General features: G+C 43.0%; 1 protein-coding gene across 1 annotated transcript in view; it reads left to right on the top strand.

The window, feature by feature from the left end:
• The window catches only part of SETD1B (SET domain containing 1B, histone lysine methyltransferase), a 79,786-nt gene that overhangs the window by 49,428 nt on the left and 14,989 nt on the right, over positions 1 to 15,369 (top strand). Inside the window, exons 7-12 of the mRNA XM_040416136.1 lie at positions 844 to 1,605; positions 5,106 to 5,279; positions 5,790 to 5,877; positions 6,751 to 6,959; positions 11,424 to 11,490; positions 13,506 to 13,970. Of these exons, the coding sequence (XP_040272070.1) occupies positions 844 to 1,605; positions 5,106 to 5,279; positions 5,790 to 5,877; positions 6,751 to 6,959; positions 11,424 to 11,490; positions 13,506 to 13,970 (1,765 nt within the window). The remainder of the gene's footprint in view (positions 1 to 843; positions 1,606 to 5,105; positions 5,280 to 5,789; positions 5,878 to 6,750; positions 6,960 to 11,423; positions 11,491 to 13,505; positions 13,971 to 15,369) is intronic.

The raw sequence follows: 15,369 nt of genomic DNA on the forward strand, positions 1-15,369 counted from the left end.
GCCTCATTCAAGTGAATGGGACTGAGCTGCAATACAAAGCACCGCCGCTATACAGTGTACGGCACCGTACTTGGTAAGCTGCAAGAAGAACCCCCACCGATCAGATACTGATGACCTCTATCCAGAGAACAGGTCATCAGAAAAAAATCTTGGAAAACCCTTTTAACTCTTCTAAGACGGGGTATATTAATGTAGGACACCCCCATGCATGTTAGCCAGCGGCCATACACATTTAAGGCTACTTTCACACTAGCGTTTATACTGGATCCGGCAGGGTTCAGCAGAAACTCTTCCATTACTGATAATACAACCGTCTGCATCCGTTATGAATGGATCCGGTTGTATTATCTTTAACATTGCCAAAACTGATCTGTCATGAACTCCATTGAAAGTCAATGGGAGACGGATCCGTTTTCCATTTTGTCAGAGAAAATGGATCTGTCCCCATTGACTTGCATTGGTGGTCATGCCGGATCCGTCTTGCTCTGCATCCCAGGACGGAAAGCAAACTACAACATGTTTGCTCTCCGGTATGGGGGATGCAACTAAACGGAACGGAATGCATTTTGGTGCATTCCGTTTCGTTCAGTATAGTTTTGTCCCCATTGACAATGAATGGGGACGAAACTGAAGCGTTTTCTCCAGTGACCTCATCCGGTGGGGGAGTGTTGGGAGCTCCCCACTCAGCGGGTTCTGCTGACAGTGCCCTAATGTGTGGAGGTCTTTAGAGTCTCATTTATACTTCATCAGTAATTCTACAATCCTAACTAGTGTCTGAGAATATGGCTATTGTGTGTTTTAGAAATGTGCGGTTTTATAACTGTTTCCTGTCTGTTTTCACAGGATCTTCATCATTCTTCTGGAGAGGACATGGAAATTTCAGATGACGAAATGAACATTTCTCCCAACAGTGCCAAATCCATTGTCATAAATTCAGCAGTGACAAGTTCTGCAGTCATAACTCCGGTCATGCCTATTATGCCTCCTGGATTTCCCCCTCTACCGCCACCTCCACCGCCACCACCACAGCCTGGGTTTCCTATGCCACCTCCTCTGCCTCCACCACCTCCACCAACACACCCTTCAGTCACAGTACCCCCTCCTCCACTACCAGCCCCACCAGGGGTTCCTCCACCCCATATTTTGCCTCCCCCACCACCATTCCATCAAGGTATGTTTCCCATGATTCAAGGCGACATGATGAGTGCTCTTGGTACACAATGGGGCGGAATGCCAATGTCCTTTCAAATGCAGACTCAAATGCTCAGTCGTATGATGCAGGGACAAAATTCATACCATTACCCTCATTTCTTGGGAAATTCCATGCAGTTTGGCCAGCATCCTTACCGTCCCTATGCCATGTCCGCACATCTTTCACGAGGACAGCCTTGGCCACCTTTTCCAAAGTTTGACCCATCTGTGCCACCCCCAGGCTATGAGCACAAGAAAGAGGATCCACATAAGGCCACAGTGGACGGGGTGCTATTGGTCATTGTTAAGGAACTTAAAGCCATAATGAAAAGAGATCTAAACCGCAAAATGGTCGAAGTTGTGGCATTCAGGGCATTTGATGAGTGGTGGGATAAAAAGGAGCGTTTAGCAAAGGTAAGTGTTTTTATGTGTCTATGTACTGTAAAAAGTCGTGCAGAATGAGACAATTTTAACTTCTTTCCAGTATAAAATGTATTGCGGTGGCAGAACAATTTGAGAATTTTTTATTACCTTCATTCCTGCCACAAAATCCATGCCACATATGTCTCCGGTTATTATTGGGGATGAGTGGATCAACTTCGGATGAAACATCCAAAGTCGATTCGCATAAAATTTGTTTAAATACTATACGGAGCGAGCGCTCTGTACAGTATTAGGCTACATGCACACGAACGTAAGGGCTCCATGCTGTGGACCGCAAATTGCAGCCCTCAATGCATGGGCACAGACTGTGGGGCAGCCGCATGCGGATCGTGGACCCATTCACTTAAATGGTGTCCGCGATCCATATCCGACGGTCCGCACCAAGAAAAAAGTAGTGCATACGCTACTTTTTTGCAGTGCGGAGGCACGGCCACAAACACCACGGAAGCACTCCGTAGTGTTTCCGTGTGGTTCCGATCCGTGCCTCCGTTCCGTATCTCCGTTATTGTAGACCCATTCAAGTAAATGGGTTCGCGATCTGTGATGAGGAATGCACACGGCCGGTGCCCGTGTATTGCGGACCCGCTGTATGTGGGCCGCAATACGGCCACGGGGGGGGGACACAGTGCATGTAGCCTTAGATTGTGTTGGCTCCGATGAGCCGAAGTTATTACTTGATTTATACTGTAAAAAACCATTTCCCAAACTCTGGTTCGGCCATCTGAACTAGCCCTAAGGGCTCATGCGCTCAACCGTTGGATGTTTTGCACTCTGTAAATATGCGGATCTGCAAAACACGGATACCGACCGCGTGCATTCTGTATTTTGCAGAACGGAACAGCTGACCCCTAATGGAGCAGTACTATCCTTGTCCACAATTCGGACAATAATAGGACATGTTCTATTTTTTCTGACAAACAGACATACGGAAACGGAATGCACATGGAGTCATTTCTGGGGGGGTTTTCAGCCCCATTAAAGTGAATGGTTCCGCATATGTGCCGCAAAGAAAAAAAAAACAAACATAACTGACACGGAAAAAATACATTAGCATGAGTCCTAAGGCTAATTTTACGCGAGCGAGTTTTCCGTTTAGATGTGATGCGTGTAGCGAACACATAGCATCCGTTTTTCATGCATCATTTTTGCAAAATCGCAGAATGTTCTATATTATGTGTTTTTCACGCAGCTCTGGCTCCATAGAAGTGAATGGGGCTTGCATGAAAAAGGGAATGCATCCATTGTGTTTTTCACTGATAGTTGCAAGGAGAACCTGAAAAACGTATGCGCGTGAAAAACGTATAAAAAACTGATTGCTTCCATGCAGAAAACACTGAACGCAATCGCAGACAAAACTGATTGAACTTGCGTGCAAAACCATCATTTTCTGAGCGGGTGCGATGCGCTAAGGGAACACATAGCACCCGCACTAACCCTGAACCATTCAATTCAATGGGTCTGTGTACATGAACCGCAGCATGTTCTTAAGGATCCATTCACATGTCTGTATGTGTTTTGCGGATCTGCAAAACACGGACACCGGCATTTTGCGGACTGCACATCACCGGCACTCTCATAGAAAATGAGAGTGCTGACATGTTCTATTTTTTTGCGGAACGGAAGTGTGGATCCGCAAATGCAGATGCGGACAGCACATTCCGGCCCCATTAAAAATGAATGGGTCCGCACCTTCTGCAAAATTGCGGAATGGTTGCGGACCCATTTTGCGGACGTGTGAATGGCCCTTTTCTGCGTTTTTCATGCAGCCCATGTCCCATAGAAGTGAATGGGGCATCAGTGAAAAAACGCATTGCATCCGGATGTAACCTGGATGCAGTCCGGGTGCAATTCGTGTTTCACTGATGGTTGCTATTCTAGGTGATGTTTGTAAACCTTCAGTTTTTTTTCATGCACGTGAAAAACGCGCCAAAACTGATTGCACCTGCACGGAAAAAACTAAATCGCAGACAAAACTGACTGAACTTGCTTGCAAAATGGTGCAAGTTTCACCGAAGGCATCCTAAACCAATCCGTATCGTTTGTGTAAAAGAGGCCTAAGATCGTCCTCCACAGAAGTTTTCAACCCATGCCACCCAAACAGTCCTCCATGTGTGCTTCATTCACCAGAAATAAGGACGATCTCTGCACATTCTGCTTCGGCTAACGCGGTTATTCGCATTGCCTGCACGAAATAAAATCACTGTTTTAACATGAAAAAGAATCAAGTTACATGAAAGAGGTTATTGGATGAAAAGTCTTAGGCCCCTTTCACACGGGCGTCACGTGAGGTGAACGCATTGCACCCGCACTGAATCCGGACCCATTTATTTCAATGGGGCTGCGTACAAGAGCGATGTTTTTCACGCATCACTTGTGCGTTTCGTGAAAATCGCAGCATATTCTATATTCTGCGTTTTTCACGCAACGCAGGCCCCATAGAAATTAATGGGGCTGCGTGAAAATCGCATAGCATCCGCAAGCAAGATTTTCACGGATGGTTGCTATGGAGGCGAGGGATGAGCAACCCGGGACCCCATTTACTTTATTATTTTCCATTAAAACATGGTTATAATGGAAAATAATAGCATTATTTTATACAGAATGCAAGTCAAATGTCAATTGAGGGTTAAAAAATAATAAAAACATAACTCACTTCATCCACTTGATCGCGCAGCCGGGATCCTTTTCTTTGTACTTCTTGAAGGACCTGCAAAAGGACCTTCGCTGACATCATCGCTTTTACCACGCGGTGAGCGCGGTGACGTGAGCGCAGGTCCTGCTGAATGAAGATAGAAGGTCCATCGCTCATGTACACAGCCCCATTTTATATATTATTATATTTCATTTTTCTCTTTGGTAGCGCCCCCTGCTGTTAATCCTTCTGGTCAACCTTCTCCTGCATTCAGAGATGGACTTCCCTGCTCCATTCCTCTTCTCAGTGCTGGCGTGGCGAGAGACTATTTTCCATGCAGGGGAAGAAGGGGTTAACAATGGTGAATCGAGTGCGATCGCCGCGCCAGTTTACTTGACCATCTGCCCTCTAAACACCAGGATTAGTATTCAGCACTTTGTATTTCGGCTGGACTACAGCCATCCATATGAAATGGGCGCATTCATAGAACCTGGTTGATGATATCTAGCATTGTACATACCCTGACCCGAAGGAATAATGAAAGTTAGGTTTTATTTTAGTTGGGACCCCAGGACAAGTATCCTTTCCCTGCTGGGGCTATGGGTTATTGTGACCTCCTAGCCACACACATACGGCTAGTCATACTCCTAATCTCCCATAGCCTCAAATCAAATGCATGCTCCGATTGTAGAAGTGTGCCTGTTTATTTCTAGAAGACTTCTCGGGAAACACTTATCTTCTATGGTAACAAGGCCATATTAAAAACTGACGTTTTCTTTAAAAAAAAAAAACCTAAACATAAAAACAATTCACACTATGTCCCATTCTTTCATAATAGCAATCTCTAACACCAGTAAAATCGGGGGATGGCAAAGATGAAGAGAAACCAAAGCCGAGGGACCAAATAACATCAAGCTTGCTGGAGAGCTGGAACAAGGGAGAAGGACTGGGCTTTGAAGGCATAGGTCTGGGCATTGGCCTGCGCGGTGCAATTCGTCTTCCCTCATTCAAGGTAACTAAATACTTTAAAATTGTGTTTGTGGCCACCTGTAGCCCAGTATTGCTGCTTGTGGCCACCTGTAGCCCAGTATTGCTGTTTGTGGCCACCTGTAGCCCCATAGGGTTTGTTTAATGGCTGCTACGTACAGAGTTGGTTGTAAAGCTGTACCTTTCACCTTCATTGTGTAAATTATTTGGATTAAAAGGCGATGATATCACTTTCCCATTGGATAAAGGAGTGGCTGAGAGAGGTTTTTTTAGATTTACAAATCGTTTATTCATTGATTTTAGTGGCAGTTTTCTGGGTTGGGATTTAGTTTCTTTTCTCACATGTACAATTCTCCGCTCCCTACAGCGGCCACTAGCCGCTCGATCCATACACCTCGTCTTCACCTATGCCTCTCTAATTCTAGACATAAATTCTGGATATGATTGGTTTTGCTGTGTGACATTGCTGCATAAGCTTTAATAATAACTCCAACATTATGAAGGTTTTGCTTGATTCTTGTGTTTTATCACTAAGGTGAAAAGGAAAGAACCTCCTGAGTCCGGACTGGAGGGAGAACAGAAAAGGATTCGTGTGACAAAACCTATCGATGAGGAGGATGAAGGTTTGAAATCCCAATTCATCAATGTTTCAGTACTTTCTTTTTACAGAACTTTATGTATTAACTATGTACTTCACACTGTTAAGGCAAATAAGCAGTAAGGCCTAAAAAACACCTATGATAGTTACTATTAAAGGACATCTGTCTGCAGATTTGTACCTATGACACTGGCTGACCTGTTACATGTGCGCCTGGCAGCTGAAAGCATCTGTGTTGTTCCTATGTTCATATGTGTCCACATTGCTGAGAAGAAAAATGTTTAATATATGCAAATGAGCCTCTAGGAGCAACAGGGGCGTTGCTCTTACACCTAGAGGCTCTGCTGTTTCTCCAACTGCCGTACACTTTGATTGACAAGGCCAGGCGTGCGGTCGTTTTCACTGCTGGCCCTGTCTAATCAAAGGGCCCGGCAGTTGCAGAGAAAGCAGAGCCTTTAGGAGTAATGACAACGCCCCCGTTGCTCCTAGAGGCTCATTTGCATATATTAAAACATAATTTTCCTCAGCAATGCGGGTACAAATGTACATGGGACCAACACAGATGTCTTCAGCTGCCAAGCGCCCATGTAACAGGTCAGCCAGTCTCATAGTTACAAATCTGCTGACAGATGTCCTTTTAAGAACACTTTTTGCTATTTCATTACATTTATTCTTAAGGAGTCCTTCCTGATTGAAGTTACTGCTAAGTACATATTACTGATTGATTATCACTTCTCTGGGAAGATGCACAAACCCTCGCAGTCCATCTGTAATAGATCAGTAGACCTCAAGCTGCACATAGCCTGTAATCCACACCACACTGTACATGTATTTATGCTTGTGGACACTGGAAAGTTTACGGAACAATAAGAATGTTAACCTGCTTTCCTCATTTCAGAGTGTGAACAAGAGAAAGATGTTACTTTAGATCCAACCAAGAATGACACCGAATCTGTTACTGCCCGGAAAAGGCCAGCGATGCCCTTAGACAGTGAGGGGGAAGATGAGGTGGAAAGTGAAGCAGAAGAGCCCTCAGATAAGGAAGACACGTCGTCTGAGAAGGATGAGGAGCAGGATGAGGTCTCAGTTGGTGTCCTCTCCAGTAAGGTATGTGTTGTCTTTTTATCCCATTAAAAACTTTGCTGAAAAATCTTTCCAGTTAGGCCTCATGCACACAACCGTTGTTTTGGTCCGCATCTGAGCTGCAGTTTTTGCGGCTTGGATGCGGACCCATTTACTTCAATGGGGCCGCAAAAGATGCGGAGAGCACTCCGTGTGCTGTCTGCATCCTTTGCTCTGTTCCGTGGCCCCGCACAAAAAATATAACCTGGTTATTCTTGGCCGTTTTGCGGACAAGAATAGGCAGTGATATTAATGGCTGTCCGTGCCGTTCTGCAAATTGCCGACCGCACATGGACTCCATCCGTGTTTTGCAGATCCTGAATTTGCTGACCGCAAAACACACAACGGTCGTGTGCATGTAGCCTTAGTCTGTAATGTAAAATACAACATCTGTTGTGTTCCAGTCCTTTAGGCACTAGTGTGTAGTATTCCTTCTCAAGTGTCCTTCTTTGCGTATTGTGATGTGTTCTTTTGGATTAAGCATTTAAAATGTAGGAATTTAATTAGGGGCTAATTATATTCCTGATTTATGCACTTAAGAGCATACTGCCTTGTTTGATTTGGTCACACGAATTAGCCAATGCCAATCATTAAAGGGGTTGTTCCACCAATAATATTCAAACCAGCACCTGGATCTCAATACTTTTCTAATTGCATGTAACTAAACATTTAATATAGCGCCTATAGAGTTATTCAATGAAATCTATCTGTATAGCACCACCTGTTGTTCGCACCTTTTCTAATTTCTCTGTCCTGCTCACTACAGGGAGTGCAGAATTATTAGGCAAGTTGTATTTTTGAGGATTAATTTTATTATTGAACAACAACCATGTTCTCAATGAACCCAAAAAACTCATTAATATCAAAGCTGAATATTTTTGGAAGTAGTTTTTAGTTTGTTTTTAGTTTTAGCTATTTTAGGGGGATATCTTTGTGTGCAGGTGACTTACTTTGCATAATTATTAGGCAACTTAACAAAAAACAAATATATACCCATTTCAATTATTTATTTTTACCAGTGAAACCAATATAACATCTCCACATTCACAAATATACATTTCTGACATTCAAAAACAAATCAGTGACCAATATAGCCACCTTTCTTTGCAAGGACACTCAAAAGCCTGCCATCCATGGATTCTGTCAGTGTTTTGATCTGTTCACCATCAACATTGCGTGCAGCAGCAACCACAGCCTCCCAGACACTGTTCAGAGAGGTGTACTGTTTTCCCTCCTTGTAAATCTCACATTTGATGATGGACCACAGGTTTTCAATGGGGTTCAGATCAGGTGAACAAGGAGGCCATGTCATTAGATTTTCTTCTTTTATACCCTTTCTTGCCAGCCACGCTGTGGAGTACTTGGACGCGTGTGATGGAGCATTGTCCTGCATGAAAATCATGTTTTTCTTGAAGGATGCAGACTTTTTCCTGTACCACTGCTTGAAGAAGGTGTCTTCCAGAAACTGGCAGTAGGACTGGGAGTTGAGCTTGACTCCATCCTCAACCCGAAAAAGGCCCCACAAGCTCATCTTTGATGATACCAGCCCAAACCAGTACTCCACCTCCACCTTGCTGGCGTCTGAGTCGGACTGGAGCTTTCTGCCCTTTACCAATCCAGCCACGGGCCCATCCATCTGGCCCATCAAGACTCTCTCTCATTTCATCAGTCCATAAAACCTTAGAAAAATCAGTCTTGAGATATTTCTTGGCCCAGTCTTGACGTTTCACTTTGTGTGTCTTGTTCAGTGGTGGTCGTCTTTCAGCCTTTCTTACCTTGGCCATGTCTCTGAGTATTGCACACCTTGTGCTTTTGGGCACTCCAGTGATGTTGCAGCCAAACTGGTGGCAAGTGGCATCTTGGCAGCTGCACGCTTGACTTTTCTCAGTTCATGGGCAGTTATTTTGCGCCTTGGTTTTTCCACACGCTTCTTGCGACCCTGTTGACTATTTTGAATGAAACGCTTGATTGTTCGATGATCACGCTTCAGAAGCTTTGCAATTTTAAGAGTGCTGCATCCCTCTGCAAGATATCTCACTATTTTTGACTTTTCTGAGCCTGTCAAGTCCTTCTTTTGACCCATTTTGCCAAAGGAATTATGCACATCTAATATAGGGTGTTGATGTCATTAGACCACACCCCTTCTCATTACAGAGATGCACATCACCTAATATGCTTAATTGGTAGTAGGCTTTCGAGCCTATACAGCTTGGAGTAAGACAACATGCATAAAGAGGATGATGTGGTCAAAATACTCATTTGCCTAATAATTCTGCACTCCCTGTAAGATAAAAGCAGATTAGGGTTGTTTCGGGTATCGAACTTTCGGTACCCAGTCGATACTTTTGTCCCGGGAACGATACGATACCAGAATTTGCCCTTTATCGATACTAGGCTGTGCAACTCATTGGTGGCAGTGGCAGTTGTGATCGGAGCCCCAGCAGTGTAATTCTTGGGCTCCGATCGCTTACCATGGCAGCCAGGACGTTACTCAAGCCCCCTGGTCAGCTCCCTGCTGCTGTGTGCACAGGGCAGCAGGGACAGTGTAAGATCCTATTCACCCTAATAGAGATCTATTAGGGTGACTAGGACAAGGGATTAAAAGATCCCATGTTCTACCCCTAAGGGGGGAAAGGGTTATTAAATAAACTGTAAAAAAAAAAGTAACAAAAAATACACCAAAATAGTATAAATCACTCCCTTTCCTAATTTTACGTATAAAATATATAAACAATAAATAAAAAAAATTACATATCGCCATGTCTGAAAAGACCCAAATATTAAAACATCTCTTATGCGGTGAACACTGTCACCTTGTCCCCTCCAAAAAAATAGAATCAGACTGTTCTATTATGGGCCGGACGTTCCATAAAATGCGGAATGCGTGCGGCTTTGTTTGGCGTTTTAATTTTTTCGCGTGGTATCGAGTATTGCTAAACTTTTTTATGGTATCGAAAACTAATTAAAATTTCAGTATCGAAACGACCCTAAAGCAGATGCTCAATTCCATCCTTCAACTGCCACTAGCTGCAGCAGAAAGGACACTGCTAGCCTGAAATAATTGTAGCATGTAGAATGAAGGGAGGGGAGATCTCTGGATGAATGTAATGAACAGGGCTGGTTCTAGCTTTGTTTGAAGGAGCTTCTCGTGTACTGGATTATGTATGATTTTCATTTTTTATATTAATCATGGGATTACCCCTTTAATATTGCATAATTGTGATATGTATAAATGCATTTATACTGAAAGATTATCATTATTTCATCAGAAATCTGCCAGTCGTTAGCACTGTAAATGCTCTACGGGGTGAATGAGCAATGATAAGCAAACAGCAAAAATATATGGGGCAATAACATAATGTCACTGTGTTTTGTGTAAGTTAACGAATTGCTAAATTGTTGCTTGACACTCGTTAATGGAATAATAGGGTTTTAAACATGAAAATTCTGCAGGAAAAGCTGCTGCAGTGTAAAATCCAAATTAAACCCTGCAACATGACAGAGCAAAGAAGAATGAAGAATCTCTGATGGAGACAGAGAAGAAGGTGTGAACACTTGGACAAATTACAGACGAGCGAGTTAAGTGCGAGAAACTCGCTGCGTGTGGCAGTGTAATTTCCCGCTTTGACCTCTGCTTCTCTGACAGGATTGCACGGTATTATCATGATTTGTAATGCCGTATGTCCCTGCTAGACCTGGAATCTACCAAATTGTGTAATTCAGTAGATACAGGTCTGGTAGGGACACATAGCATTATAAATAGAGATGAGCGAATTTCCGGTTATGAAATTCGTTCACGCTTCGTTTACTGGTAAAAGGTGAATTGCCTTATGGATTCTGTTACCACGGACCATAACGCCTTTAGAGGCATTCCGTTATTCATTCCGTCATAATAGAAGTCTATTCAATCAAACTTAGACAGCTCACCCCTCTTTAGTGAAAAACTGTTGAGGAAGGCTGGACGGGCCGAAACGCGTCCTGTTATATGGAATATACGATGAAATAAAGCATACCTTGAATACAGAAACAAGTACGCCTGCTGGGATTTATCTGATAATAGAAGTCTATAGCCTGCATTCCGTCATAGATTTGCGTTATGGTCCGTGGTAACGGAATCCATAACGCAATTCACCTTTTACCAGTAAACGAAGCGTGAACGAATTTCAAAATATGAAATTCGCTCATCTCTAATTAGAAATCATTGTAATACCGTGCAATTCTGTCAGAGAAGCAGAGGTCAGAACAGGAAATGGCACTGCCACAAGCAGCATGTTTCCCGCGTTGAACTCGCCCGTCTGTAACTAGCCTTATGTTCCTCTATTTTGCATTAATAATTGGAATGAGATTTTTTTTTTCACAGTGTGAAACGATGTAATTTATACAGTAATGATTAAATATATCAGAAGTATTTGATATGTACTTGTTTACATTCTTGTCTGTTTCTACCAGCATTATGTTGAAGATGAGGAGGATGACCTAGAAACAAGCGGAAAGGAGGAACAAGACTCAGATGATGGTAATACTGTACAATGTAACTGTCTTTTTTTGTAATGAGAGAACGCTTTTTCACCTCTATTCACTCTGGAGATCTTATTAATCAACAGTGTTGAGACTCTTCTAAGATGCAGTCTGTATCTTCTCTGTATGTTCTTGTATGTAGGTATAGATGTGTATACTGAAAATGGTGAATGGGCCATTCTCTTAGTATCACTGTGATCAGCAATTTATGTGCAAACCTGCAGACAACATACAGAGAGGTATTCGGTGTTCAGATGAGCAAGCTGCAGGGTCACTACACACACAGTACAAGGCTAATACTACATCCTAAACATGTTTGATTAGCTTTTTGCCACGCTACTCCTTTTGTGCTCCTCCTCAGTGTCTTCAGCAGCAGCTTGTGTTGGTAGCAGATGACATTTCCCGTCATGTATTGCGGACCTTAAGTTAAAGGAGTTGTCTCACTTCAGTAAGTGTCATTTATCATGTAGAGAAAGTTAATACAAGGCATTTACTAATGTATTATGACTCCATATTGCTTCCTTTGCTGGCTGGATTCATTTTTCCATCACATTATACACTGCTCGTTTCCATGGTTACAGACCACCCTGCAATCCATCAGTGGTGGTCGTGCTTGCACAATATAGGAAAAAAAGACAAGCCTATATGTGCTCCCATGGTCCCGGCCACAAGAGAGGCTGTTGCTTTTTCCTATGGTGTGCAAGCACGTCCACCACTGACGGTTTGGAAGGTGGTCTGTAACCATGAAAACGAGAAGTGTATAATGTGATGGAAAAATGAATCCAGCCAGCAAAGGAGGTAATATGGGCAATAGCAATACATTAGTAAGTGGCTTGTATTAACTTTCTGTACATGATAAATGCCTTTAAGGCTTTCACCCATATATTCCCTTGACTGCTGAAGAGCAAGTATCTCCTCTCTTGTGTTTCTCATATTGTGCTCCCCTGCTCCTGAGGCTCTCACATTAGTTCCTATTTACAGCCTCCAATAATTCTTAGTGCTGGCACTGAGCATGCTCGACCAGCAAGCTGAAGCTAAACTACAGGTCCTAGCCCTAGGCAGCGGCTACAGACATCCTGTTTTGGTGTAAGTGGTTGGTGATTATGCAGTAAACTGCAGAGAAGATTGAATTCCTATATATTGTGTTTTTATTTTGTACCCTATACTTTCAATAGAAGTTAAGTTTGGTGTAACAGGATACTTCTTTAATTTAACCACGTGACTACATTTTATAAAAAATGTTTAAGTACTAAGTAAGTGTGTGTGTGAAGAATGGGGCGCAGAACCCCTTGAATGGGTTGTGCAAGAATGGGAGGATCCTGTAAAGGGAAGCTTACATACCTGTTTCTCCTTTTTTTTTCTCAGCCTGTGATGCTCTGCTGGGTTCCCTTGCTGAAAACATCCGTTTTGACATCACTTGCAGCCAATCACTGGCCAATGCAGTGACCGGATCCTTTGTGTCCTGTGAAAATTTGTGCCAAACCAGATGTTTACAGTGAGGGAGCCCAGCAGAGCATCGCAGGCCGGAAGAAGGGAATTAAGATTCCTTAATTGCCAACCAACCCCCCCGAATTCTTGCACAACCCCTTTAAGTACCAGCATTAGACATCCTGCATGACAAAAACACATTTTACATGGGCGTCAAGTGCTTATGCATTTCATACGTTCATATCATGTGAAACGTATGTTACCTTGAACAAACACGAATTATCTCACCACCCATTTTTGACTCTTCTACCAAGGGCCTAGATGCTCTTATGCTTTCACTAACATTTTCCTTTATCTAGATGATTATCACACATGCAAGGAAGCTAGCTATATTAAAAGAAAAGTTTGGAAGATGCATGTAAAACTAAAACGCAGTCATACTTTAGACACAGTGTATAGTAAGAGTTGTGGAAGGAGACTAATAATAACGCAGCTATATACAATAATTAGCATATACTAAAGGAGCCTGGGATCATGTTGGATTGCTTACCAGCAATAATGATTAAATTTTTTTCCTTTTTGTAGAAGATGTGACCAGCGTGGCCTCCTCTAAAGCTGAAGCAGATTCATCTGACGAAAGTGAAGAGTCTTCAGAATATGAGTCTAGTTCAGAGTCTGACGAAGATGATGAGGAGGAAGATGAAGAGGATGAATCTGAGTATGAGGACGATCAAGAAGAGGAAATCGATATAGAACTGGACGATGATATGGATGGTGAAGATGATGTTTTCAAAGGTCTTTCTGGGCAGAGTAGTCCAACCAAAGTTTCTGTGGTGGAAGAGTTAATGGATGACAGTGAAGGTGTGGAATATCCTGCACCATCAACTGCAGAGGATGTTTCACCTGTGAAAAACAGTGATTTGGACATCCCTGCAGTTCATTCCAAAGATTTGTTAGAACCAGAAACTACCAGCAAGGAACTGCCTGACAGGACTATTGAAGTGGATGATGGAAAGGATATGGAAAAAGCTCCATCACCATCAAATCTAGGTAATGCACAAGAGACCTTAACATTTCATTTAGGACCGCTTTTACACATCAGTGTCTGTGATGACATCTGTGATAAGATGAACAGTGTTTCATCCGTGAAGTTGTCCATCAAGAATCTGTTTGGTTCATGTGTGTTTTTTTTTGTTTTGTTTTGTTTTTTTGACCTCCATGTTTCATCCATATTCCACATGCACTGGTGGGCTGAAAATACATTTCCAGAGGATCTCCTACAAAAGTCCTGACAGAACACTGATGCCATCTCTGTTGTGTTAGGCCTCTGTCACACGGGCGTCGCGTGTGAGGGCCGGATAGGATGCGGGTGCGTTGCGGGAAAATGTGTGATTTTTTTCCGCGCGAGTGCAAAGCGTTTTAATGCACTTTGCACACGCGTGAGAAAAATCGGCATGTTTGGTACCCAGACCTGAACCCGGACTTCTTCACAGAAGACGTCACGACTTGTATCAACTTGCCTGGGCGCGGCTAAGCTCTGTTCACTTGAATGGAACTTAGCCCCGCCCAGGCCAGTGATACTAGTCGTGATGTCACTGGGCCTGCGGTAAACAGTGAGAAGGCCGCGGCGCGGCTGCCTTCTCAAACAGCTGATCGGCGGGGGTCCCGGGTGTCGGACCCTGCCGATCAGATGCTGATGATCTATCCAGAGGAAAAAATACTATCAGGATCTGTCTCGAACTTTAAACTGATAGTTAATGGTATTTCACAGTAATCTAAATAAAAATCAGGAAAACATCAGATTACCATGATGATTTCACAGTTAGTCATGATTTTTACTGGGATTCTTTCCATTTGCTACTTAAAGGGAGTCTGTCACGTATATTGCACTAATATAACTTCCAGCAGTGGCCATTATAACATTGTAAAATTATTATAACCATATCTTTATATCTTCTGGGTGTATTCCTGTGAAAAACAGCTCCTAAGTGCCCAACTGGATGGGCTTTTTAATTCAAGGTGCCCAAGCCCACCACCCTTACCCGCTGCCTGTTCCTCCTTAAACCTCCCATCTCTGTGGTGTCAGGGGAAGGAGGCTTCGGGAGGTTAGAGGAGGAGAAGACAGCAGGAAAGGGCGGCTTCGGCACTTTGAAATGAAAGCCCATCAAGCTGGGCACTTGGGAGCTGTTTTTCATAGGAATAAAAGTGGTTTTCCTGGACATTGAATATACACCCAGATGACATAAAGGTATAGTTATAATGCTTTTACAACATTCTGGTGGCCATTGCTGGTAGTTATATTAGTGTAATAATTTATGTGACAGGCTCCCTTTTAAACCAGAGATACTGTATACATTTTCAGTCACCTTCATGAACCTTCTCAAGTGATTCAAGTAAATGATACTACTCAATGCGTAGATAAAAACAAGTGTAAGCATTTAATATTGTT

The sequence above is a fragment of the Bufo bufo genome, chromosome 2, assembly GCF_905171765.1.
Source record: "Bufo bufo chromosome 2, aBufBuf1.1, whole genome shotgun sequence".
In the NCBI taxonomy this organism is placed as follows: domain Eukaryota; kingdom Metazoa; phylum Chordata; class Amphibia; order Anura; family Bufonidae; genus Bufo; species Bufo bufo.